At 35.4% G+C, this 24,863-nt stretch overlaps 1 protein-coding gene across 6 annotated transcripts in view; it reads right to left on the reverse strand.

The window, feature by feature from the left end:
- Positions 1-353: 353 nt before the first annotated feature.
- Positions 354-24,863, reverse strand: part of LOC131530484 (tyrosine-protein kinase Lyn-like) — a 32,677-nt gene continuing 8,167 nt past the window's right edge. For 2 of the 6 annotated variants that reach the window (XM_058760796.1, XM_058760776.1), the window contains exons 8-25: positions 22,062-22,392; positions 21,754-21,918; positions 15,130-15,273; positions 13,847-14,065; positions 13,585-13,661; positions 12,569-12,656; positions 7,720-7,853; positions 7,529-7,580; positions 7,342-7,438; positions 7,154-7,252; positions 6,902-7,005; positions 6,670-6,819; positions 6,277-6,429; positions 4,872-5,054; positions 4,443-4,519; positions 3,182-3,335; positions 2,899-3,030; positions 354-1,378 (exon numbers count right to left, since the gene is read on the reverse strand). In XM_058760796.1, the coding sequence (XP_058616779.1) occupies positions 1,176-1,378; positions 2,899-3,030; positions 3,182-3,335; positions 4,443-4,519; positions 4,872-5,054; positions 6,277-6,429; positions 6,670-6,819; positions 6,902-7,005; positions 7,154-7,252; positions 7,342-7,438; positions 7,529-7,580; positions 7,720-7,853; positions 12,569-12,656; positions 13,585-13,661; positions 13,847-14,065; positions 15,130-15,273; positions 21,754-21,918; positions 22,062-22,392 (2,562 nt within the window). In that variant the 3' untranslated portion in view covers positions 354-1,175. Of the gene's footprint in view, positions 1,379-2,898; positions 3,031-3,181; positions 3,336-4,442; positions 4,520-4,871; positions 5,055-6,276; positions 6,430-6,669; positions 6,820-6,901; positions 7,006-7,153; positions 7,253-7,341; positions 7,439-7,528; positions 7,581-7,719; positions 7,854-11,813; positions 12,537-12,568; positions 12,657-13,584; positions 13,662-13,846; positions 14,066-15,129; positions 15,274-21,753; positions 21,919-22,061; positions 22,393-24,863 lie in introns of those variants that run through there. The other 4 variants (XM_058760785.1, XM_058760804.1, XM_058760821.1 and 1 more) reach the window with 4 other exon arrangements.

The following is a 24,863-nucleotide window of genomic DNA, read 5'->3' on the forward strand; positions in this document are numbered from 1 at the left end:
TGCATTAATTTATGTCTTCTGTTGAACACAAAAGAATATATTTTAATAAATAAATAATTAAATAGGTTATCAAACAGTTTCTGGTCCCTATCCCCCCCCCACACAATGGCTCAATGATAGCTGCTCAGTGGCTACCACTAATTGTTTGGTTACCCACATTCTTCAAAATGTCTTCTTTTCTGTTCAACAGAAGAAAGAAACTCATACAGGTTTGGAAAAACATGAGGGTGAGTAAATGATTGCAGAATTTTCATTTTTGGTTGAACTATCACTATAAAGAAGACATCACATATCTACTTTCAAGGTAATTTCCTTAGTTATGGTAGCGTAGTATTTCATGACCCAGAGAACTGTTATCAATCACAAAAGATTCACTTTATTAAATTTCTAGATAATGTACAAATGTACAACATATTTTAACTATACAAAGCATTTCATTCTTACAGCTAATCAAATACAAGGCAATTTAAAGGCTTAATTACAAAATATTACCCTCTGTCACTGTTCGATATTGTAACATTATCAATATTGTTATTAAAATATGTAAAAAAATAAGACCCTCTTACTAAAATATATAGGCAGCTGTATAATGTCATTTATAAATTATTCACATCCTTTTAAGAAAATATGTGATAGTTTAAAGTCAAGTGTTTGACAGTGTTCATTTTAAGCGTTTACATTTGTGAATGCAACTAATCATCTTATTCCAATTCAAATGTTCAAAACTTCCTTTTACAATAAATGTCCTTCCAAAACAGCTTTACAGTTAACTTTGACAGCCCTAAAAGTAAAATCTTTTATTTTCTCTGAATTCATTTGCAGATAGCAGCCCCCAGACTCCAGTTTGCAAAGCCCTCGTTTAAAAAAAATAAAAATAAAGAAAAAAAATAAATGTTTTGATGTGTAAAAATTACAATGAAACTTTGGTAGGGTACATTGAAACATAATTATTTACAAATTGAAATGCAGCCATTGAAATTTGAATGAGACGAGCAAAAGTAGCAAATAGTTTGTTAAAACTTCAATTTGAAGCAGAAATAGAAAATCTGAATCTTGCTTACGCATAAGTAAGCAGACTGATCCCATTATTAGTTACATATTAGAACATTGATTCATAGATAAATCACAGATCCTTTGATCATCTTGAAACAGTATAAAAATATGATTTTGCATCCTCATGGCTGCTGCTGGTACTGGCCCTCAGTGGCTGTGTAGAAGTCATCTAGTACACTCTGAATATAGTCGAACGTGGGCCGGTCGTCTGGTTTGCTTTTCCAGCACGAGGTCATGATCTCATAAAGTTCAGTGGGACAGTTTTCAGGACGGGGCATTCGGTAACCTCTCTGAATAGAGCTCATGACTTCACTGTTACTCATGCCTGAAGGTAAGAAAGAGAAGGAAGTAAAAGGGTGAGTGGACTGATTGAGAGAAAGAGAAAACTGAGTAATAAATGTCACATGGAGTTTTCAGAAAAGTATTTTTGTCAATGTTTAAGGTGCCGTAACTCATTTTAACTAACAGATATCACAATACTTTCCTAGTTGATTAATCACAGGACAAGACGACAAAAAGTGTTTTGTTTGTTTAAATATGCAAATGCTACATTATCTAATTAAATATGTAAATATCCACTCATTTGCATACGTTTTCATAAAATGCATATCAGAATACATATAGAAATTAAACTGTAAAGTTTGGTTTACACTGCCGTTCAAAAGTTTGGGATCATTAAGATTTTTTAATGGAGTCTCATCAAGACTTTTTATTTGATCAAAAATACAGAAAAAAAAAACAGTAATATTGTGAAATATTGCAATTTCTAATTTTGGTTTCTTATTTTAATATACTTTAAACTAGAATTTATTTCTGTGACGCAGCGCTGAATTTTCATCAGCCATTACTCCAGTCTTCAGTGTCACATGATCCCTCAGAAATCATTCTAATATGCTGATTTATTATCAGTGTTGAAACTGTTGAGCTGCTTAATATATTTTTGAAACCTGTGATACTTTAGAACAACTACTAGAACAGCATTTATTAAAAATAGATTTTTTTTCTAACAATATAAGTTTTTACTATCACATTTTATTCATTTAACACATCCATGCTGAATGAAAGTATTAATTTCTTAAAAAAAGAAAGATATTAAATAAATAAATAGAAAAAAAATCACTGACCCCAAACTTTTGAATAGTAGTGTATACTAAAACTCAAAATTTCTATTTTGAATAAACACTGTTCTTTTTCATTTTTTATTTATCAAAGAATCCTGCAAAATGTATCACAAATCCCAAAATTATTAAGCAGCACACCTTTCCAAAATTGATTATAAATCAGCATATTAGAATGATTTCTGAAGGATAATGTGACGCTGAAGCCTGTGGTAATGATGCTAAAAATTAAGCTTTGCTTCACAGGAAAGTATATTAAGATCAAATAAGATACAGACTGAAGTAAAGATTTCTGGCACAGTGCAATAAATTAGACAATTAAATGCATTTTGTATGTTTTCTTTACACTAGTCTAAACAAAGACATGTTAAAAAAAGTACAAAAAAGTGTTTTGCCTTAATTTAGCTTAATAGAGAGCTAAATAGAGAGCTAAATATATTTCTCGGGATACCAGTCATTATTTTTTACAATTACATTCAATAACATTTGCATCAAATGACACAAATCACCTTTCAGATGTATTCAATTGACCGAAACTAAAATACTTAAATGTATCTAACACAATCTGACCAGTAGATGTCGACAAAGTCCTGAAAAAAGAATCAGTTTTGTCATCATTACTTCACTGCAGCTTTCTCTTGGAGTAATGCTGATAGCTCCCAATAAAATCAGAATGCTTTATTTAAACTCAAATGCAATCAAGGTGCCATTATCTCAATTATATTACCTGGATACGGAATTTTCCCGTATGTTATAATCTCATACAGGAGAACCCCAAAGGACCACATATCGGATTTGATGGTGAAAGAACCATAGTTGATGGCCTCGGGAGCCGTCCATTTGATAGGAAATTTTGCTCCTGAGACACAGAACACACAAATTCACACAGATCAGTCAGGTCTGCTGATGCAGGAAAACTATCATAATATCAGTATGCATAACAGCCTTAACAGGCACGGTCTGGAGAGGCGTCTGACATAGTAATGCTGTAGAAAATGACACACACTCACCTTCTCTGGCAGTGTATTGGTCATCCTCAATTACTCTGGCCAGGCCAAAATCAGCTATTTTGCACAACAGGCTATCTGAAACCAGCACATTAGCTGCCCTCAGGTCTCGGTGGATATAGTTCTTCTTCTCAATGTAGGCCATACCTTCAGCTATCTGCAGAGACACACACAAACTCAGCATCACTGACATAAACAAACATGCACTAAGAGATTTTTTCAATTGAACACATTGGCACATTAAATTGACGTTTATAATGTTACAAAAGATTTATATGTCAAATTATTGATCTCATTTGAACTTTCTATTCATTAAAGAATCCTGAAAAAGTTTTCACAAAAATATTAAGCAGCACAACTGTTTTCAACATTGATAATATTAAGAAATGAAGCACCGAATTAGCATATTAGATCTGATCACGTGACACTGAACACTGGAATTACATTTTAAAATATATTAAAATAGAAAAAGTTATTTGAATTTGTAATATTTCACAATATTTTACTGTATTTTTTATTTAAAAACCCAACTGATTACAACCCAACGTTTTGTACGGTAGTGCATTTGCACACACATATGCACGAGTACATAAATTAGGCAGTTAGTAGTGTAGATCACTGTAAATAAGAGGTTCATGGGTTTTTTCCACTTCAGAAGTGGGTGTAGTCACATTTCTCACTTAAATTTAACAGAGTAAAAGTTGCTTTAACAAAGGGAAAATAATGGTGTCTCACTTCCCCATTGGCATCCTCTTTCACTCTCTAAAACAGGATGTGCAATTTTGCCATTTGTTGCTGTTTCACCAGAAATCAGATTCTAGGGAATCTTAAAGTCCTTAAGACTCACACTGAAAACAAATGTTCTTCCTTAGATTTAGTTTTTGTCTTTTGAAGCAGTTAGTTATGACTGTAAATATTGTATGACATCTATAATGCTTTAACCAGCCATTTGTTTTATTTTTGATTTGTTATCTCAGCATTATAATGGTTGTCACATCACATGATATAGAAATTCTAACTTACACTTAGATTTGTAAATCTAATAAGATTGTTAATTCCTGTGAAAACGACTGACTGACTGACTGTTTTTTTATTTGTTTTTAAATAAGCACAGACAAAAGAATCTGTTCCTCTTTTTCTTCAACTAATGGAAAAAGTGATGTCAGCCTCATGATGCAAAAACCCGTAAAGTTACCCCAGAAATACGGAAATGGAGGGCTATGAGAAAAGAAGGCTAATTCATGTCTTGAACCAATATTTTTACCTGTGCAGAAAAATCTATTAGCTTCGGTAACTGTACTTTGCAGCCAGCTGCACTTTTCAAGAAATCCAATAAGCTTCCTGTAGAAGAAGAAACAAACCGTTATATAAAAGTCGCTGAGAATACAATTTTCTTGAACTGTAACTCTGTAATAGTTCTCTCATTTTAATCATTGAAAGAGTATTTCGGTAACACTTTAGTATAGGGACCAATTCTCAATATTAACTAGTTGCTTACTAGCATGCATATTATTACCATATTGGCTGTTTATAAAGCACATATTCTGCATGACCATATTCTACATCCCTAATCCTACCTCATACAACTACCTTAATAACTATTAATAAGCAGCAAATTAGGAGGCAAAAGTCATAGTTAATGGTTTGTTAATAGCAAGAATTGGACCTAAAGTGTGACCAGTATTTTTTGTACCATTTGCCATGAACTCAGTGATGATGTAGATGGGCTCAATTTTGGTGACGACAGCATAGAGGCGCACGAGTCTGTCGTGCTGTAAGGTTTTCATCAGGTTGGCCTCCTCTAGGAAAGCCTCCACTGACATTGTGCCCGGCTTCAGTGTTTTCACCGCCACCTTTGTGCTGTTATTATAGTAGGCTGCAAACAAAAAGAAACCACAATTAAAAATGTGTCACTTCTCTGTGGTTATCAATAATCTTCCTGTTCCAATGCCACAGTTGCAGTCCAGCCACAAAACAACGAACTAAAGGCTGAGTCTAACACGAAACCTAGTGAGAATTTATCAGTATAGACATAGGAACTGTCAGTTGGCCCTAAAAAACATTTTATAGGAACTGACTCCTCCGAATCCTCACATTTTCTCACCAAGGATCTTACGCAACTCACTGGTGTCCATAAACTACATTTCTCAGAAGTGATGACACAGTGCCACTTATGTGAAGGACTGTTACTGACAACTGTTTTGCATGTGCTCATCCCTTGTTCTACTTAAAAGGCATTTCCCAGTTCATTCAAAATTACAGACAGATTTCATACTACTGCATATGTGATGCCCAAATGTACCGTTAGCCGTTGGAATCTAATCATTTTGCTGAGATGTAACAAAGTGGGGCACGCCAAACAGAAGGAAGTCTTTTCGTTGAGTGTATCTGTCATCGTACGGACTTATAGTGTGTTTAAGGTCTGGCAACGCTGTGCCAACAAGGTCACGGGGCGCAAAAGGAAACATCTTGGCCACGGGCGGCCGAGAGCCATTTGTATATTTGCTAAGGCCGCTTCCTGCAATTCATCATGTCGGCTGAAAGGGAAAGAGGCACATGAATAATAACGAAATCCAAATGCAAATCCTGCGTCAGTTGCATAGCAGTTTCCTCCTCAGATCTGACTGATAAGAGTCTCGTTTGTGCCGGGTCTCTGTGTACTATCAGTCTGAGCTATAAGGGAGCCATTCATGCCAGCCAGAAGCCACAGCAGGAAGACTCGAGATTTGAATGTGACTTGTCAAAAGCTTTTATGGCTCAAAGAATTAGATAGTAACAATAAGCCTACACATGTTCAAAGGAGGTCGATTAATCGATACAAACACTGAAGGATGTCACTTCTAAGCCCACTGAAGAGCACATAAAACGCTGGGTTTTTTTGATCAAGCGCTTGGGGGATCTTAGAGACGGAGAGAATTTGAATAACAAGACCATAAAGAAGAGAGCAACACTTTTCCGCAGTTTAGCAAAGCTGAACATGTAATGGACTTCTGATGAAGGAAACACTTCATGGCTAAATGTATGTTTGTGACTTCAGGCAAATTCCAGATCTTTTTTAGATCATTGTCAAGCTGAAGGGTTTCATTTCGTTTACTTACCCATCCACACCTCTCCAAACTGCCCTGCTCCGAGCTTCTTCACCATCTTTATGGATTCTTTAGAGATTTCCCACGCATCTTTGTCCCAAGGCTTCTGTGCTTTTGGCTTCTCACATTGTTTCTCTAGTTTTCGACACAATCCGTCTGGTTGTTCTGTGACAAAATGATGCACATCCTTCTTATTTTAGCAAACCATACGTAAACACGCATAAATTAATATGTAATATATAATACAAATATAATATAAATCATATGACAATACCTTTATAAATGTATTCATATTTATTTATACATTTATAAATAAATTAAACATATTTAACATTAAAGCATATATTTTATTTATGCAGCTATACAATATAGTATCATTTATTTTTTGCCATCCTTAGAACTTACTGTGATAATGTTTTATCATGCTGTTGATGTCATTGAATGTGATTTTTGGAGAGATGTAGTAGCCACCATTATCCAGAGATCTGATTTTATAATGTTTAACAACATCCAACCCCTGAGCATCCACATCCCTGATTGATAGTGAATAACTTCCTGTTCACAACAAAGCAGAATATGTTACACCACAAAGTTATATTACCACAAAAAACACAAGTAGACAGTAAACAGAGTGCACCTTTTGAGGTTTCACTTTCCCGAATGAGGTAAGACCCAGGTTTGTTAGCAGGCGCCAACAGCTGTCTCTCTGCATCCTTCCGTGTGATATCTTTGAAGAACCATCTAAATTGTGTGCATGGTAAATCAAAATATACCAAGATGAAAAAAGATAAAGTGCTCATATATGTATATATATATATATATATATATATATATATATATATATATAGTTACACTTGTTTAGTAATTCATCATATTGAGCAGCACTCACTCTTCTGTCTCTATAGTGTCTGCTTCGGCAACATAGTTTGAAGGAATGAATCCTTCCTTTCTTGTGGTCAAAGACTTTGCCTTCCACCATTCTCCATGCCTGGGAAAAAAATATATCACACTTCACATAGAGCAACAACAACATGATAACAGGCAAAGAAAAATATTAAAATGATGATATTTACTTACTCTTCAAGAATCTTTAACTTCTCTCCTTTTTTAAAGCCCAGATCGTCAGCATGAATGGCGTCATATGGATACAAAGCAATGGCTATTTTTTCCTTTTCTGTAGATAAAAAAGAAATAAAATCAATTGTACAAAAAAGTTCAAAGCTAAAAAAACATCAGAATGTGGAATAAAGCTCATCAGACCTACCTTCCATTTTTTGGAACACCTGACCAGGCAGAAGGCCGGCAGCCTGATTATTCTGTGAAATACAACTTTCATATTCATGATATAATCATGGAAATGTTTTTTAAAGTATTAAAAGCCCTTCTCTTTAGAGTCTAAGTTAAAACAGCAAAGTTATATCTTAACATTTCCCCCCATCACTAATCACTACTTACTATATGAGGCTTATAGGAGGTTGGATCTCTCACATATACAGTTTGGTCAGTACGTACTGGCTGGTGTTTGTTCCCTTCAAGCACACCTCCATTTTGGTCACCATCCAACTTGGATTTTTTACAACCCATGATTCCTGCAAGAAAAAGATTAATTTGTCGTTTACTGAAATATGAACAGAAATTGGAATTAAATCGAAACAAACCACAATCATGAAATATTCTGTGACACTATTCTAGATCTAAATATACAGTGCATTACATAATAATACCTATTAGGGCTGGGCGAAAATCATATCTCGGTATTTTTGGGCTGATTTGTGGTATACGGTATATATCTCGGTATTTTGTATTTGGATTAAACAAATAAAGTGAATGTAAGCATGTAGGCATATATTATGTGCAAAAAGGGTTAAAATCACATTACATTCTAACATTGCAATCTAAAAACAAAAAATGCTTTTAAAGCAGAAGTAAAATGTACTAAACTAAAAATTTAAATAATAAAAAAAGCACAGACTAATTGAGTAAAAAGGCTATTTTGATTACCCCATTACACTTTACAGTTAGTGCTATCATACAAATACACTTAGCTTACTTGTAGTGTTTAAAATTCTACATATGTCACATATATTGTCCAACTACAAATATTTCAGCAAAATGTAGGCCTTATATATTTTAGTCAGTGTCATTGCGCTTTGTCTGTTTGGCGCGCATGAAGTCTAAATGAAGTCTGTGAAGTTTAGAGGAGAATCGCAAAGCAAAAACTCATGCACTTCTGACAGCAAAATGGAAATATTTCCATGGCTTTTTAACAGTTACAGATGGAGAATATACCTGTGAAATGTAAGTTATGCATAAAGGAAAACAGTGCATCTCAAACACACTAAACAGCGCGAGTAGCATCTCTGTCTGCCTCACACGCAGCCTTTCTGTCAGAGCCGCTTTAATCCCAAACTATAAACTATAGGCACTATATCTTTCGAGTTTTTTTTTAAAGCCCTTCATATAAAGCTTGTCGCATGTTTAGAACAAATTGTATTATGCACTTTCTCCGCAGCAGTTCAGTCTGTGTCCTCCCTAGATATTTATTTTTCAGATGCGCTCGTATCAAACTACTATCGGTATTGCTTCATAACGTATCACTTATAAAAAATATGTATCGATATATCGTACAAACTCGATATACCGCCCAGCCCTAATACCTATGCAATAAGACTTATATAACTATACATGTCACTGCTTCAGTATAGATAACTAAAATTGATACAAATGATGCAGAGAATATTCCAGACCCATATCCTCTTTCCCTGAACACGGATATCAATGATATTGCTTTTACATGGCAGATACAACACCACAAATTATTTAATTCAAATATTTATATTTTAAATACAGTTTCATGTCAAACATTAAATTGAACTGTTAAAAACAATTAAAAGCTAGTTTTAGTCTTTAAACTAAAATGAAAGTCAACAAAAAACGCATTACAATTCCTGGAACCTAATGACCACCCGAGTCTTAAAGAACTCTTTTTTACGTGTGCTTATCCAAGTAGGTCAGCTGAGAAGAAGCATCGAGTCACTCGGTATAAGATTGCCAGTACATTTTAGGAGGCATCATATGAATAACAATATGTCCTCAAAATAATAACACACCCTCTCAATATGGTATAAGGAACACTCTCAGCTTGGAAAACCCACTGGAAGGTCAGGTGAACACATCAATGCCCTGTTAAATATAAAACATCTGCCAAGATGGCGTAGAACTATTTAAGATTAGAGTTTCATAGGGAAGAAACCAAGGAATTCCCCTGCTGAAAATATGTCCTTTGCTTACTCTTATAGCTGAGTATTGGGGAGAAGTAATCATTTTCTCTTAAAATCAGGTTCATTGTAGTCGGGGTCATAAATGCTGGATGTCAGCTTTACCAAAGCAACAACAACAGGACTATGAGGAGGAAATGCATGTACCATAAATCTCTTGGGCAATGAACTTTATATCAATGAGTAGCAAATGCTGAATTACTTCATTTCCTTTTTGCAAGGTTAGAATTCAAACGACAATTAAAAACAGATATAAAAATAGACAGAGTGACAGATGACAAAGTGAAGTTCTAAAATAAACCCTAAACTTGTTTAGAATAGGGAACACTTATTAACTATCAACTATGACTTTTCCCTCAATAAATTCCTAATTTGCTGCTTATTAATAGTTAGTGCGGTAGTTGTTAAGTTTAGGTATTGGGTAGGATTAGGGATGTAGAATAAGGTCTTATAGAATAAGGCATTAATATGTGCTTAATTACTACTAATAAATGACTAATATTCTAGTAATATGCATGCTAATAAGCAAATAGTTAATAGACCTTAAAATAAAGTGCTACCAGATTTTTTAACCTAGTATTGCCCTCCCCTGGGAAATTCTGACAAGATTGTTTGCCAATTCTTTCCGCATCCTTTGGTATTTCAGGAAATGTTTAACACTGTTGCCTTTTGACCAAAGTAGTCAGTTCCCAAAGTAGCCACAAAAAAAAAAAAAAATTTCCTAGCCATGAATAAATCTGAGTACCTGGATAAAGTATCTCAAATAATTACATAATAGAAAATTCTATATCTCCCAAAGCAACAGACATTGTTCTGGTTATATTTAGCCTACAATCCTTGTGATGTCAGAAGTAATAAGGAAGAAACAGTGGTAAAATGTGCCCTCCATTGTCCTAAAGTTGAAATGTTATTAAAGTCGGTGAAATGGCTAAACAACACTAGGCTGAAATCGTGTATGTGGCCATCCTGGACTCTACTGATGTGGCAGTATTTTTAGATGTCAGCAGGAAACTAGTAACAAGGCTATAATGCTAGATTAATGCGAGAGCAAGCAGGCCACTGAGGCTGCACACTTCCTCCTCTGACCAGCGTCTCTAGGGTGTTCAGTAAGACAGGAAAGACAGAGACACAAAAGACCTCTCAACTACTTCTGAGTTTCAGTCTCTAGTCTGTTTATATGTGAATGCTATATGTGCCTTGAGATCATCTTGTTGAATGATGAAACCTAATCTAGGCTATTTAACTCTGGTTTTTGTAGCCTGCAGATACAGAAATTTGAGGCTGGAAGGACAGAAAGTGAATAGGCCTAATTCTGAGAACAAAATATTGAAAAGGGCGTCTCAGCAAAAACTCGGGTCAAGAGTCATGGTATAAAAACTCAGCATCTAAGCATGCCGTGAGAAGACCGCTGACCTTTATGTAAAGTTGATGTATTTACATGTTATTTTCATACAAGACCCAAACTGTTTTTCTTTCAAATATTGCATTTATTTTCCATTTTACAGAGTTGTCCTAACTAATTTTAACGCTATATCTAATGGTGACAACATATATTTCTCAACAATGTTTAATTTTACTATCAACTTTATTGCTGATGTTTTAGGAGATGTTTTTCCTAACATTCCTTAATAGAGACAGCCTAAAAATAGATTAAATAAGACATAACTTAGATGTATTTAATGAGAAATGTTCAAATCTCTGACACATAGCCTATCTTATAAAATCTGAGCACAGTTTGAGACATTTTGGAAATCCTGTCTGAAACTCTATAGGAGACTATTAGCCTACTAAAGTCTTTTTCTTTAGAGACAAATCAGAGACTTTTTGCTTTTGAGGAAAGACGATTGCGATATTGAGGACATCTCTTAAGTGATTTCTTTTTCCAATGGGAAACGTTGGGATTTGTAATGTTGTGCGCAATCTTTCTAAAACTCACTCTGAGAAATTAAAGTGATCATGTAAAATTCGTGAGTTAATAATTATTCAGATTTTACAGCCAGTGTAAAAGGCACCGTGATTCAAGGCTAACCGGCTTTTTCTATTTTGGCAGCTGGGAGTTTCCATCAAAACATATTTACATAGCGTTGAATCAAAATTTAAACATGTCTACATAAAAAAAGAAAGGCAAATATACGGAGAAAAACGTGATATTGATACATATGCAGGTAAAACGTTACATTACACATATTTAGCATACCGTAACACCATTACAACTTACAATTTGTAAGGAGGAATTTAAAACAGATAAGAAGTCTAAATAAGTCTACCTACCTGTCAAAATGTCAGAAAAAGTGGTTAACTCTCATTTAAAAGGAAAGTTTCTGAGCGAAATAAGCGTCGAGTGCGCGCGCTGTTACTCTCATTGACGCGACACACACAAACACAGAATGAGGAACCTGAGACTGGACGCCTGCTGCTTTTACTGCTCTTTCAACTTCCTGGTACAATATTTACCATGTTGGTTAGAGTTCTGTTTTATTTGTTTGCATAAAACCACAGTGCCATTACGCTTGTCAAGTGTCAACTATGTGTAGTATTTGGGGAAAAAGTATATCGGTATAATTTCACATGATGTGGTAGCCAGGCACACATACGCTTTCAATCCATTCACGGCTGTGACAAATTTAATATACGTTTAAATAGTTAGAAATTCATGTATATAAACGAGTAATCAATATTAAAATATTTAAAAATATAATAAATTCAAATATTATACATCATTGTGATATAGACAGACAGACTGATATTTTAGAATTTTAAAACTTCCTTTGTTTCTTCAAATCAACTTTAATAGGTAAATATCAATGCTGGAAAAAAACAGATCCAAGTTAAAATAAACATTATACTAGCAGCATCACAAAATTACATAAAATGTACGTTATGTAAAATTCATTATTAATGGCTTTACAAAACAGTAAATGACAGATACTGTGTACAAGTACAATAAGTGCTATAAGTACAGCTAAAATAAATGACTGTCAAAGGTCAAAATAAAAGGTTTTATGTTTTTGACTTAATTAAGTCACCAAAGTATGCAGTAATTGTTTTCAGTTTGTTGTTCAGAAAGTTCTGCTCCACTTCCACCTTCCCACCTGGGCCGGCGAGCGACGCGATCTACACAGAGTGAAAGACAGAAAGAGGAAGAAGAAAAGAAGAAAAAAAAAGAAAAAAAAGAGGCAAAGCAGGTGTGAGATACCATCACAGACAACGTGGTCATTAGTTGCCAATATCAACATGTCAGTATAATATAAACACAGTAGCCTATCTTGGTTTAGGGAAATTGTTGTTGAATTCAAATCACAAGAAAGTCACACTAATACACAGTATTTAACCATACAAACAGTTATGGGCAAAAGGTAATGATGTATTTACTTTAGATATTAGTGAAGAAATTTGCTAGAGTCAAACACAGAATGCTCCGGAAAGTAGTGTGGTTTCAAAAGGTGCAACCACACTGCACCAGACAACAAGACCTTTCAGAGAATTCAAGAACCATTATTCAGCTGCAATTGACAGACATCAGATGCACTAAACTAGACCCAAATGTACATTCTGTGAAAATAACTCAATTTCTGACTGAATAAGAATAAGATTTCAGCGAATGGACTTTGGCACTAAGTTTATCTTGTGTTGCCTGACACATATGACACAATAAATAATAACTGAAATTAGATATTAAGTACTAATATTAAACCGGATGACTTTATCTAGGCCCTGTCCAGTTAAAAATAGAGTGTGATGCCTTTGTATGCCCATGTATGCTAACACTTAATCATCCACACACTAGTGTACATGGCCTAGTGAAAAAAAAAAAAAACCTACAATTTATTTGAAAAACATTTACATATTTACGTGCTTAATAAAAATACCCTGCAGTTGTACTTTTGGTATACTAAACTAGTATACTTAAAGTCTTCTAAATTGGAGCAAACAATTTTGTACTTAACAGTTTAATTGTGCAAAAGTAGTGCTGAAGTCCAGCTAAAGTATACTTATTTGATTGTGCTAAAGTGGAACTATTGCAAGTATACTTCAGTGTTACCTGTTCCATGTCTGCATTTCGAGGAAGAAAATAGACAATATTGTCTGAAATCATTTTTGACAACCTGAAAATTTCAAATGTACAGATAGTTAAGGAAGTTGGAGTAGGCCGTTTGAAGCATATTGACCACATACATTAGATAGTATATCATAACTTTCACAAAGAGGAGTGATGTGGAAAAGGACAAATCTAATGAAAACCTTATTTGAAAAGAAAGAGGCACTGCCTGGAATAAAAGTACAGGGTGTAAGACTGAAAGGATATCCATCAAGAGTCATCATGGTCTTGATGTTGAAGACGTCAGCACTGAGGTACTCTGGTCCTCCCCACGGGGGACTGAGGAAAACCATGTCTCCTCGCAGGCGCGGAGCCAACTGCAGGAAGTCTCCCTGCACAAACTCTATCTGGTGCGCCACACTGTACACTTCTGCATTGTGCTGTGCCAGAGCCAGCCGTACAGGGTCAATATCGATGGCAATCACTGGATGTCAGGAGGAGAAAAACAGCTTCACTTACAAAAGGGTCAATGACAAACAAGAATGGCCACGATAAAGAAAAACGAATAAAAACCTAGTAAGTTCAGTATTGTTCTTTTTGTGTTCATGTTGGTTTTGAACATTTTTTTATACAATTTTCAGGAAACGTTTTATTTATTGACGTTAAGATTCTCATATGGTATAACGATCAAGTACTAACATATTTACTTTACACCTTGAATACATGCGAGTAAATATACACAACTGTTCAAATATTTGGGGTTAGTAAGATTTTTTAAAAAAAAAAAATTAATACTTTTATTTAGCAAGGACCCATTAAACTGATCAAAAGTGACAGTAAAATACATTTATAGTGTTACAAAAACATATATAATTTAAATAAATGCTTTTAACTTTCTATTCAGCAAAATTATTAAGCAGCGCAATTGTTTTCAACATATTAGAATGATTTCTGAAGAATCATGTGACACTGAAGACTGTAATAGCTGCTGAAAATTCAGCTTTGCCATCAAAAGAATAAATTACATTTTAAAATATGTAAAAATAGAAAACATTCATTTTAAATTGTAATATCTCATAATATCCCTTTTTACTGTATATTTGATCAAATAAATTGAGCCTTGTAAGCATAAGAGACTTTTCATAAAGATATATGCATTGTGAATATTCATAAATATTATGAATTACAAAAACAATCCAAAAATATCTAAATGAATTTATAAATGAGAAAAATTCTATTTGCGGTTTGAAAAATGCATTTTAACATAGAATGTATGAAAAAAAAAAAAAATTATATATATATATATATATATATATATATATATATATATATATATATATATATATATATATATATATATGCTATGTTTTTTTTTAACATAGCAACATGGATTTTTAAACAACAAATATGGTCAATCTCAAATGCTAAAATAGATCGATTAATTACAAATAAAATGAAATAAAATAAAATTTCAGATGGTTTCTCAAGACAATGGAGAGCATGCATGGTAGGACTGTGTTGACATGGCAATATGAAATGCAACTGTACCTCTTTTACCAGTGAGGGCAAACTGAATGGCATTGCCACCCACACCACAGAAGGCATCGATAATGAGCTCTGTGCTGAAGCTGTCCTGCACTCTCAGAGCGATGTGCTCTGCTATCTTCTCAGGAGTCACTGAGAACCAGCCCTCTGTGGACAGAACAGTCACAGGTTATGCACATCACAATTCAAATTAGAAGCAAAAGGCTTTTATCAGTTCATGCATTTGTCCTTCTCAAACAAAATATTAAGATTAGCAGAATATTATTCAAATTATAGTTAAACCTAAATGCACCTTTTTATTACAAATGTGCTAGAATTTTGACACTTTGTCCACCAGAGGGAGTCTGCAGTTTTCATTTTCTATTTGAAGAGCTGAAGCTTGGCTCTGCTTACGTCAAATATATAGCTTAGCTCCTTATTAGGAGGAGGCTCTGGTGACAAAAGGATGATCTTTTTCTATTTTGTTAATTCATCATGTGATGGCAGAAAACCATATCTTTCTAGGAGAAGCTGTACAAGCCATTCAGTGTGTTCAAGATATGATGACCTTAAAGCAGATTCCCTCTGTATCTCCAAGCAGTTCATCGTTCTTGAAAGCTATGACACTTTAAAACATGGCATCAGATACTGGATCTTCATGTTTTTAGGGTGTTGCGTGTATCTGTGAGAGAGAGCTGAGGCAGAAGCAGTCAGAGAGCACAGAGAGACTGGAGTTTAACAGAGCATGTCCTCCTCTGATTCTGTGGAGACCAACACCATCTGCTTTTAGCCTCTACAAACGCATCTCTGTTTTTCCGCCTCTCGTATTTCTCTCTCCACTGAGAATAGAACACCTGCTAAAGTAACAATCACTGGTCTGGAGCAACCACGTTCAGCACTTCCTGTTTACAGTGTGAGGTCCGGACAGCGGGCGGCACCAAGAGCCCGTCAAGTACAGGTGCCCCGAGTACAGAGAACTTGCTTTTCTAAGCACATATTCCATAAGTGGTACCTTCAATTTTCATAAGCTCAGAAAAATGGACCAAATCCTATAGAAAAACACACTGTCAACACTAATAACAAATAATTGTATTGGTGTCATTTTATAATTGCAGTGACATTTCCATCTGAAAATGTTTTAAAACTGAAATTTCCCACGTTAAACCTACCATGCAATATCGATTAAAGTATTCCCTTTCGCTTACAGTGCCTTACGAAAGTATTAATACCCCTTCATTTTTTTCACGTTTTGTAATGTTGCTGCCTTATATTAAACTGCTTTAAATTACTTTTTTCCCACATCAATCTACACTCCATACACCATAATGGTAAAGCAAAAAACAGGTTTTTAACATCTTTGCAAATTTATTAAAAATAAGAAAACGTAAATGATTCCAATGCATAAGTATTCATACCCTTAACTAAATATTTCGCTTTTTTGGTTTGATGTGACAATCTTTGCTCATCAGCATTTGGCAATTATCTGCCATTCTTCTCTTCTCCTCTCTAGTTATGATGCATATTTTCAGGTTTCTCCAGAAATAATTGATTTGATCAAGCTCAGGCTGTGGCTGGACCACTCAAGGACATTCACAGAGTTGTCTATAATTGACTCTTGCTGTGTGCTTAGGGTCATTGTCCTGTTGGAAGGTGAACCTTCTGCCCTGTCTGAGGTTCTGAATGCTCTGGACTAGGTTTTCATTAAGGCTATCTCAATATTTTGGTGCACTGAGCTTTTCTTCCACTCTGATGAGTCCCTCAGTCCCTGCCGCTGAAAAACAGTCCCACAGCATGAGGCTGAAACCAGCACATTTTACTTTTGGGATGGTTCTCTGCAGGTGATGAGCAGAGCTGGTTTCCTTCAAACATGATGCTTAGAATTGAGGTTCATCAGACCAGAGAATCTTGTTTCGCACAGTCTGAGGGTCCTTTAAGTGCTTTTTTGTAAATTCCAAGTGTGTTTTCATGCGTCTTCATTGAAGAGAAAATTGAGTCCTGCCACACCGCCATAAAGCCCAGATCGGTGAAGTGTTGCAGCAATGTTTGTATTTCTGTAGGTTTCTCCTATCTCCACATATGATCATGGAGCTCAACTAGAGTGACCATCAGGTTACTGGTCACCAGTCTAACCAAAGCCCTTCTCCATCAGTTGCTCAGTTTGGCCAGGAGGCCAGCTCTAGGAAGAGTCCTGGTTTGTTTCAAACTTCTTCCATTAAGGGTAACAGAGACTACATGCTTCTGTGACCCTTCAATGAAGCAGATTTTTTTTCTCAACACTTCTCCAGATCTGTGGCTTGACGCAAACCTGTTTCTGAGCTCTACAGGCAGTTCTTTTGACCCCAGGGGTTGATTTTTGCTCTGATATGCATTATTAGCTGTTAAACCTCAATCGTACCCATTCAATTGAATTTGCCACAGGTTAACTTCATTCGAAGTGTAGTAACATCTACAAGCAATATGAATGCTCCTGAGTTAAATTTCAACTGTTCCAGATAAGGGTATGAGTACTTATGCAATCAAATCATTTAAGCTTTTTTATTTTTATTAAATTTGCAAAGATGTTAAAAACCTGTTTTTTGCTTTACCATTATGGTGTATGGAGTGTAGATTGATGTGGGAAAAAAAGTAATTTAAAGCAGTTTAACATAAGGCAACAACTTAAAACGTGAAGGGGAAAAAAAATGAAGGGGTATTAATACTTTCACAAAGCACTGTATAATTCAAGGTCAAAATTAATAATTGTAGAATTTGTTATTCAGTAACACCACTGACAAATGTCATAGCTAAAAATTAAAATAAAATTAAATTATATACACTTCCCCCAAGTTACAATTAAACTGGTATAAAGCAGGAACCGTGTACATTACAGTTGTTGTCATCTAAAAGTCAGTGACAACAGACGTTTGAACAGTCTTTTTCCTTCCTAAAAAAAAACAAAAAAAAAAAAAAACTGTGGCTAGACGGATTCCTATGAGACTCAGAAAACAGAAACGACCCCATTTACTTTAAGTCACATTCCTGGTTATATTAAGCACAATTCACAAGAACCAAGTTTTTTTCTTTCCTTTTTGGCTCCAGACTACTAGTTAATGTTGGGTAACCAATGGATAACCAAACTTTTTTCTTTGTTCAACATCCTGTTCCACATAGACATGTCACATCAGAGTAAACTGTCTTGTGAATGCCACTGAAGTGGTAATGCATGCCAGTGCCCTTTAGTGGGGTCACATGCTGATAAAAATCACTCCAAATTTCCTCATTCCATTTAAAAGCCTGCATCTTGACTGGCATAATGTTGACGTCATAGCTGTGTTTTTTTTTATTCCTCTCACTGGGTATCACAAGAGCGGGTTTTCATCTCTGTAGCCTTGAGGTAATCCCTCTCCTCTTTATGGTGGGGGTGCAGGAGACACACAATTCAGCCCAACACTCTTGATCTACCCTCGCTCTCCTCTGTCCAATCAGTCAGTGCTGAAGGAAAAGAGGCTCACTGTGGCTATGGGCTACTGCCTCTGTTGACATGAATAAGTGAATAGATATGAGGCTCTGATCTCACTTTCAAACAGAATTCCAGATGCTTAGTGAAAGAGTTATGATCTGAAAGTGAGCGAGATGTATAAAAACACATTAGTCATGGTACTTTGGAAAATTCAAAGAGAAATCTGCCGTCCATGAGGAGAGTTTTTCTAATCCAAATAACAGGACCTTTCATAGTACCACAAGGAAAACCGTTTGACATTTGGTGCTGATTAAAAGGCATCTTTCCTAAGACCAGCCCTATTAAAAACTAAATCCTAACCCAATCCTACAGTTATGTCATAAAATTTAACAAGCAAAGTGACTTGGGGTCAGTAACATAAGACATTTAACATAAAAGCTATATTTGACATTTTCTGGAAAAGATGTTGCTGGTATTTTAGCAAAAGTCACCACCACAATGCTGCAGTGTTGCAGGTGGTTTTAAGGCATTGCTAAATATTTGAAGTTGTAATTGATTTTTGTAGTGTAGCATTTACAATGACATATTCTTAATTAATATTTATGTCTAATGTAATGTCCAGTTAAAATATGTGAAAAATTTAAATAAGATGAATGTACCTGAGAAGCAACCCTGCACAATATGTTAAAAGGATAGTTCACCTAAAAATTAAAATTCTGTCATTAATTACTCACCCTCATGTCATTCCAAACCCATAAGACCTTCGTTCATCTTCAGAACACAAATGTAAGATATTTTTGATGATTTTAATCAAATGCTTTATGAAGCTATGAGAATACTTTTTGTGTGCAAAGAAAACAAAAATAATGACTTTATTCAACAATTTCTTCTCTTCCGTGTCAGTCTTCATTCATGACAGTACCACAACGCAAAAAAAAAGTATTCTCGTAGCCTCATAACATTACGGTTGAACCACTGATGTCACATGGACTATTTTAACAATGTCCTTACTACCTTTCTGGGTCTTGAACGTGTCAGTTGCATTGATGTCTATGCAGCGTCAGAAAGCTCTCGGATTTCATCAAAAATATAAGGGCAGGACCAGAATATTCAATTACTCTAATATTCGTTCGGTGGGATGGCATTCGATTTTCAATTTTGAGATTCGAATATTCTTTTTTTCCCCCCTCGAACCTCTGGCATCCCCACGAAACGGTTCTCATTCGTGCTTGAATGTATCACCCATGAGTGAACGTCATGAATGTCATGATTCGGTTTATCTAGAAGAGAAGACAAAAATGCCAAGGACCTGTGTGGGAGCACTTTAAATTGAGTGAGGACAAGACAAAGGCAGTGTGCCAAATATGCGATTTAAAACTGGCCTACCACAACAATAGCTAGCCTACATCAAGTTTGAAAAATCACCCGAGTTCTGCAAGTAGTACGCCTATAGTATATTGTTGGTGTAAAAAATGAGCTGCTTTTAAACGCCATGTTAATCAGTAATTTTACACATGATAAAAACGTGCACTTAATTTGCTTGGAAAATACTTGCGAATCCGGCAGTCATGAAAAATGAATTTTTTCGTTAATTAAAATGTGTTGCTGTTATTGAAAGTATGCTACCGTGTTCTTTATTTATTACAGTTAGTTGAAATTCGTTCATTTATTTTTCATTCTTTTATTTAAATAGCCTACCCTTCACGGTGTCTATAATTACTGTGCTGCTAATTTCTGATTTGGGAGTGATTTGTTTGATGATGTTAGACTACCTTATTAAAAGTATTGCTCTTAACAGACCTGTGTGTTTTGTATCACTAGTGCAGTGTCCATTCTCGGAGCATTTAAGCCCTGCCTGCGTGAGGCACGCATGTGCTCTACACATTGAGTCTTGGTGCTCAAATTCACATGGTCACATTTCCTTTTACACCATCATCTCTTGCTCTTTCTTTAATATAAAGAATAAAGAATAAATGGTCAAAAGACCAAATGGTAAAGCAATACTATACCTATACAGCAAATAAAATCCCTTTTACAAGATAAAATTAGACAAGTGAAAGGCGATTAACTAGCAGGTTTATGTTGAGTTTAATACACTGTGTCCATTAAGAGAGTGACCCACTTTGCAGGCGGCAGTGGAGAGGAGAACACAGGTAAAGCACCAGAGCTAAAGGTTGTCCTCCTCTGAGGCTGAGCACTCTATTTGTGTAAAGTGAAGCGTGGGGAAAGAAAAGAGTGCTCTCCTGAGCGCTCTAAAAGCTGCTTGCTGCCTTACTCTCACTTGCTCCCTCTCGCTCGCTGTCTCCCTCCCTTTTTCGCTGGTCTGACGCAGGAGGTATGAGGGGCCATGTCTAGTGTCAGCACACACACTGCAGACAGAGCCAGCGCAGTCAGACAGCCCACACCTTCAGCTGCTACAACCTCACACTGACATCATTCTCTGTCCCTCACCTCTCAGTGGGTCCCTGCTTTTCTTATTTAAAGTCACTGGCTTTACTGTGAATGATTCATTGGTGCACGTTATTCCAAAAAAAAAAATAAATAAATAAATAAAAATAATAATAATAATAAATAAACAAAATTAACACTGTGACAGTGATTGTATTTGACAATTTTTCTCAAATGTGTCATTAGTTTGTGACCCCTTTTATTCTCATGACTTAAGTATGACAGTGTTAAGATTTAAACTTCAATATTGGGGGTTTGTTGCAAATCATTTCAATCAGTTAATTTCAATTAATCGATTCATAACTCAATTAATTTGTTAATTAATCAACATTAAGAAATGCTCACCGAAGTCTCTGCAGCACATACTTTTATCCATTAATATCCAATTTTTATCCAATTTTTTATTATATTTTTTTACATTTGCATTGTTGTATTGCTTGACCTACTTAACTGTGTTTTAGTTCTAACATTTTTAATCTGTTACACTGGCTTTAATTTAAATTGTGGTTATAAAACATGAAAGACTAAAAAATGTTGCAACACAATACATTTGTATCTATATCAGCCAGATTGATTTATGAAGAATAATTAATTTCTAGTTCAATAGGTTGTCTTTCTTTGTAATCTTCCACTGTTTAAAACTTAATGTCCTAGACGATGCAGCACTGAAGTTGCTTTGGATAAAAGCATCTGCTAATTAAATAAATGCAATGAATTACTGAATTGGCTAAAATGAAGATGGTGGCTTTGTGCTGACTCACCATGGTCCAGTTTGATGCCCTCATCGAACCTGGAAAACAGACGGTAGCGTTGTGCCCAGTACTTGGCCAGCTCAGGTTCTGCTGCAATCTCAGGTGGCATTTTCACATCCTTTCTCCTTTTCTGGTTCCTTCTCTTGTTCTTTTTAGAGGCTTGCACGCTCTCTGCTGGGAAAGGCAACAGTATGATTATATCAAATTGCCTTGAACGGCAAATGAGAAGCCTAACTGTGTTAATGGTTGGCTTGTATGTTACACAGACTGTGATTATCTCATTTGTATCATGCAAAAGCATGGCGCTAAATGCTGACCTCCCTCAACGTCCTCGGGAGCATAAGGGAGTAAGAAGTCAGGGATGTCCAAGGGCTGCAGCTCTCCTCGAGGATCTGAATCACTGTCCTCTCTTTCTTCTGGCTCTGGCTGAATGTTCTGCTGAAGTTTCTCACTTATTTCACATCTTCTGCTGAGCTGAGGTGTCGTCTCACACTCTATTTCATCAGTTTTTTCCTCGTCTTCCTTTCGTGTAGGTAGACTTCCATCTTCTGCTCTCTCACATGGCTCAGTCAGGGCTTCAGGCATGGAGGCTGGAGTCACCTCCTCAGAGTCAGCATCAATCTGAACCTGCTGAAGGAAACTCTGGACCTGTGAGGGTATGAGAGAATACAGGGATTGTATAGAAAGCAACATACCCAAATACTGCAGGGCACACCACATTCGAATCATCAGTTTTACTAGGTCACATTTTCTGTAAAGCTGCTTTGGAACAACATTGATCATTAAAAGGTTTATGCAAATCAATTGTAATCCAAACCGAAATTATTATTTTATATTATAATATTTAGAAAAGAAAAAAAACATACACTGTTAACATTTTATAAATGATCGAAAGTTACATTTTTTAATGTTTATTGTTGTTTTTTTAATGTTTAGTCTATTATGCGCACTAAGGCTGCATAATATGATGAAAAAAACACCGTAATATTGTGAAATATTGTTGCAAATTAACACCACTCTTTTCTATTTAATTCTATTTAATTATTTTAAAATTTCACACATTCCCATGGTGACAAAGCTGAATTTTCAGCATTCTTCAGTGTCACATGATCCTTCAGAAATCATTCTAATATGCAGATCTGTTCAAGAAACATTTCTTATAATTAAGGATAAAACAATTGTGCTGCTCAATATTTTTGTGGAAACTATTTTCCAGTATAAACAGAAAGTTCAAAAGAACTGATTTTATTTGAAATAGAAATCTTTTGTAACCATGTAAAAGTGACATTTTTTAATCAATTAAATGTCCTTGCTGAACAAAATTAAAACATTAATTTCTAAAAATAATTAAATAAATAAATAACAGGGAACAGAGTTACTCACAAATGGATCATCATATTTGGGGTCCTTGGAATGTATTTATTCTCCACCAAAGGCCTTTTCATCAGTGTAGTAAAATTAAATAAAAAGTATAAAAGTGGCAGACATAAGCTTCTTACATTACAATAAAAACTACATCATTTAATCTGATGGGTCCCTGGTAAAAGAAAACACAGCCTTCGCAGGCACAGCTAAGAGCAGCAGAACTGCAGGCCTCAATGTGATAAAGGAAGCCCCAACAAAATCTTGTTTAGGCATCCAGCCTGAAAAGATACAAGTGATAATGTCTGATGCAGTAAAGTTTTCGTCCTCTACCAGATCAATTTGCGCTACAGAGAAATCAATTCTTGAGCACTGCAGTAAATTGGTCTAGTCTCTTCACTGGCTAAAACCCAGCCTTACATGAAACCTAAGCTGGCTGCTGGGGGTTTGGCATTAAACTCAGAAACCCACCTTGAAAATATCCATCCACAAGATGACTAGACGCACTGGGTTGAAAATAACAATTCGTCTCTTTTCTTCTTGAATATTCAACATGCCAGTGATGAAGAGCAAGCGTTTGAACCTGTCCTGTGTGTGTTTGACAGCTGGGAACGTGTGTGTTAGTGTCAGGGGTGAGACTGGAGGTTAGAGCGGCTCTGTCTGTCTGACGCGAGCTGACAGCGCGCAGTAAGCAGGTGCTGTGTGACAGCGCTGTGATGGGGTGGGGGGGATAGATGAAGCGGCTCTGTGCAGACCGCATAAAGCGTCAGCCTCACCGCTCCCGCTGGCTCTATGCCCACTCTCTACCCCATTCTCCTCTCACACACAAACTCAGAACAATTTACACTGAGCTTGACTGATCTGTAGTAAGGTATCTTGCATGAAAGCTCAACAAAATCCATGTGTCAATAAAACCTCAGGGAACAACGCAAACATATGCATTTCATCGCTCGGTTGAAGCACCGCTGTTGAAGACATACATCTGAGTGCCTAGTAGTACAGAGGAGCTTAAATATGAGAGACTACATATTGCATAATAAACTTCAAAGAGAACTTCATGCCCCAGAAGAGTCTCTAAAAGCCATATCTGGCAGGGATACTAAAAGAATTATACAAAATTTAAATAAATAAATATTTGAAAAGAAATTCATATATTTACTTAGGATGCATTCAATTGGTCATAAATGACTGTAGTAGAGACATTTATAATGAAAGATTTCTATTTCAAATAAAGGCTGGTTTTTTTTTTCTTTTTACTTTATATTCAACAACTATTCCTGAAGAAATATCACAATTTCCACAAAATTCAGCAGAATTGCTTTCAACATTGATATTAATGTTTAAAATAATTTCTTTAGCACCAAAACAGTATATTAGAATGATTTCTGAAGGATCATGTGACACTGAAATCTGGAGTTATAACTGCTTAAAATTCAGCTTTGCCACCAGATGAATAAATTTCATTTGATAATATAGAAACAAGTTCTTTAAATTGTAATAATATTTCTGTTTTTACTGTATTTTTATCAAGTAGCCTACATGTGGCCTTAGTGAGCATTAGAGACTTCTTTCAAAAACATTTTAAAATAATACCGAGTTTTTAAATGTTAGTGTATCTGATCGAATGCGCCTGTGTATGTGAATCGGCCATTTCTGGCAGGTTTTAATGTAAACAGTCACTTTGTTTTATGTTAAAGTAAACAAGAGGGGAAAAAACACAAACAATCTAAACATTTTTTGCTAAAATTATCAGCTCT

This window comes from Onychostoma macrolepis, chromosome 02, assembly GCF_012432095.1.
Source record: "Onychostoma macrolepis isolate SWU-2019 chromosome 02, ASM1243209v1, whole genome shotgun sequence".
NCBI lineage: Eukaryota > Metazoa > Chordata > Actinopteri > Cypriniformes > Cyprinidae > Onychostoma > Onychostoma macrolepis.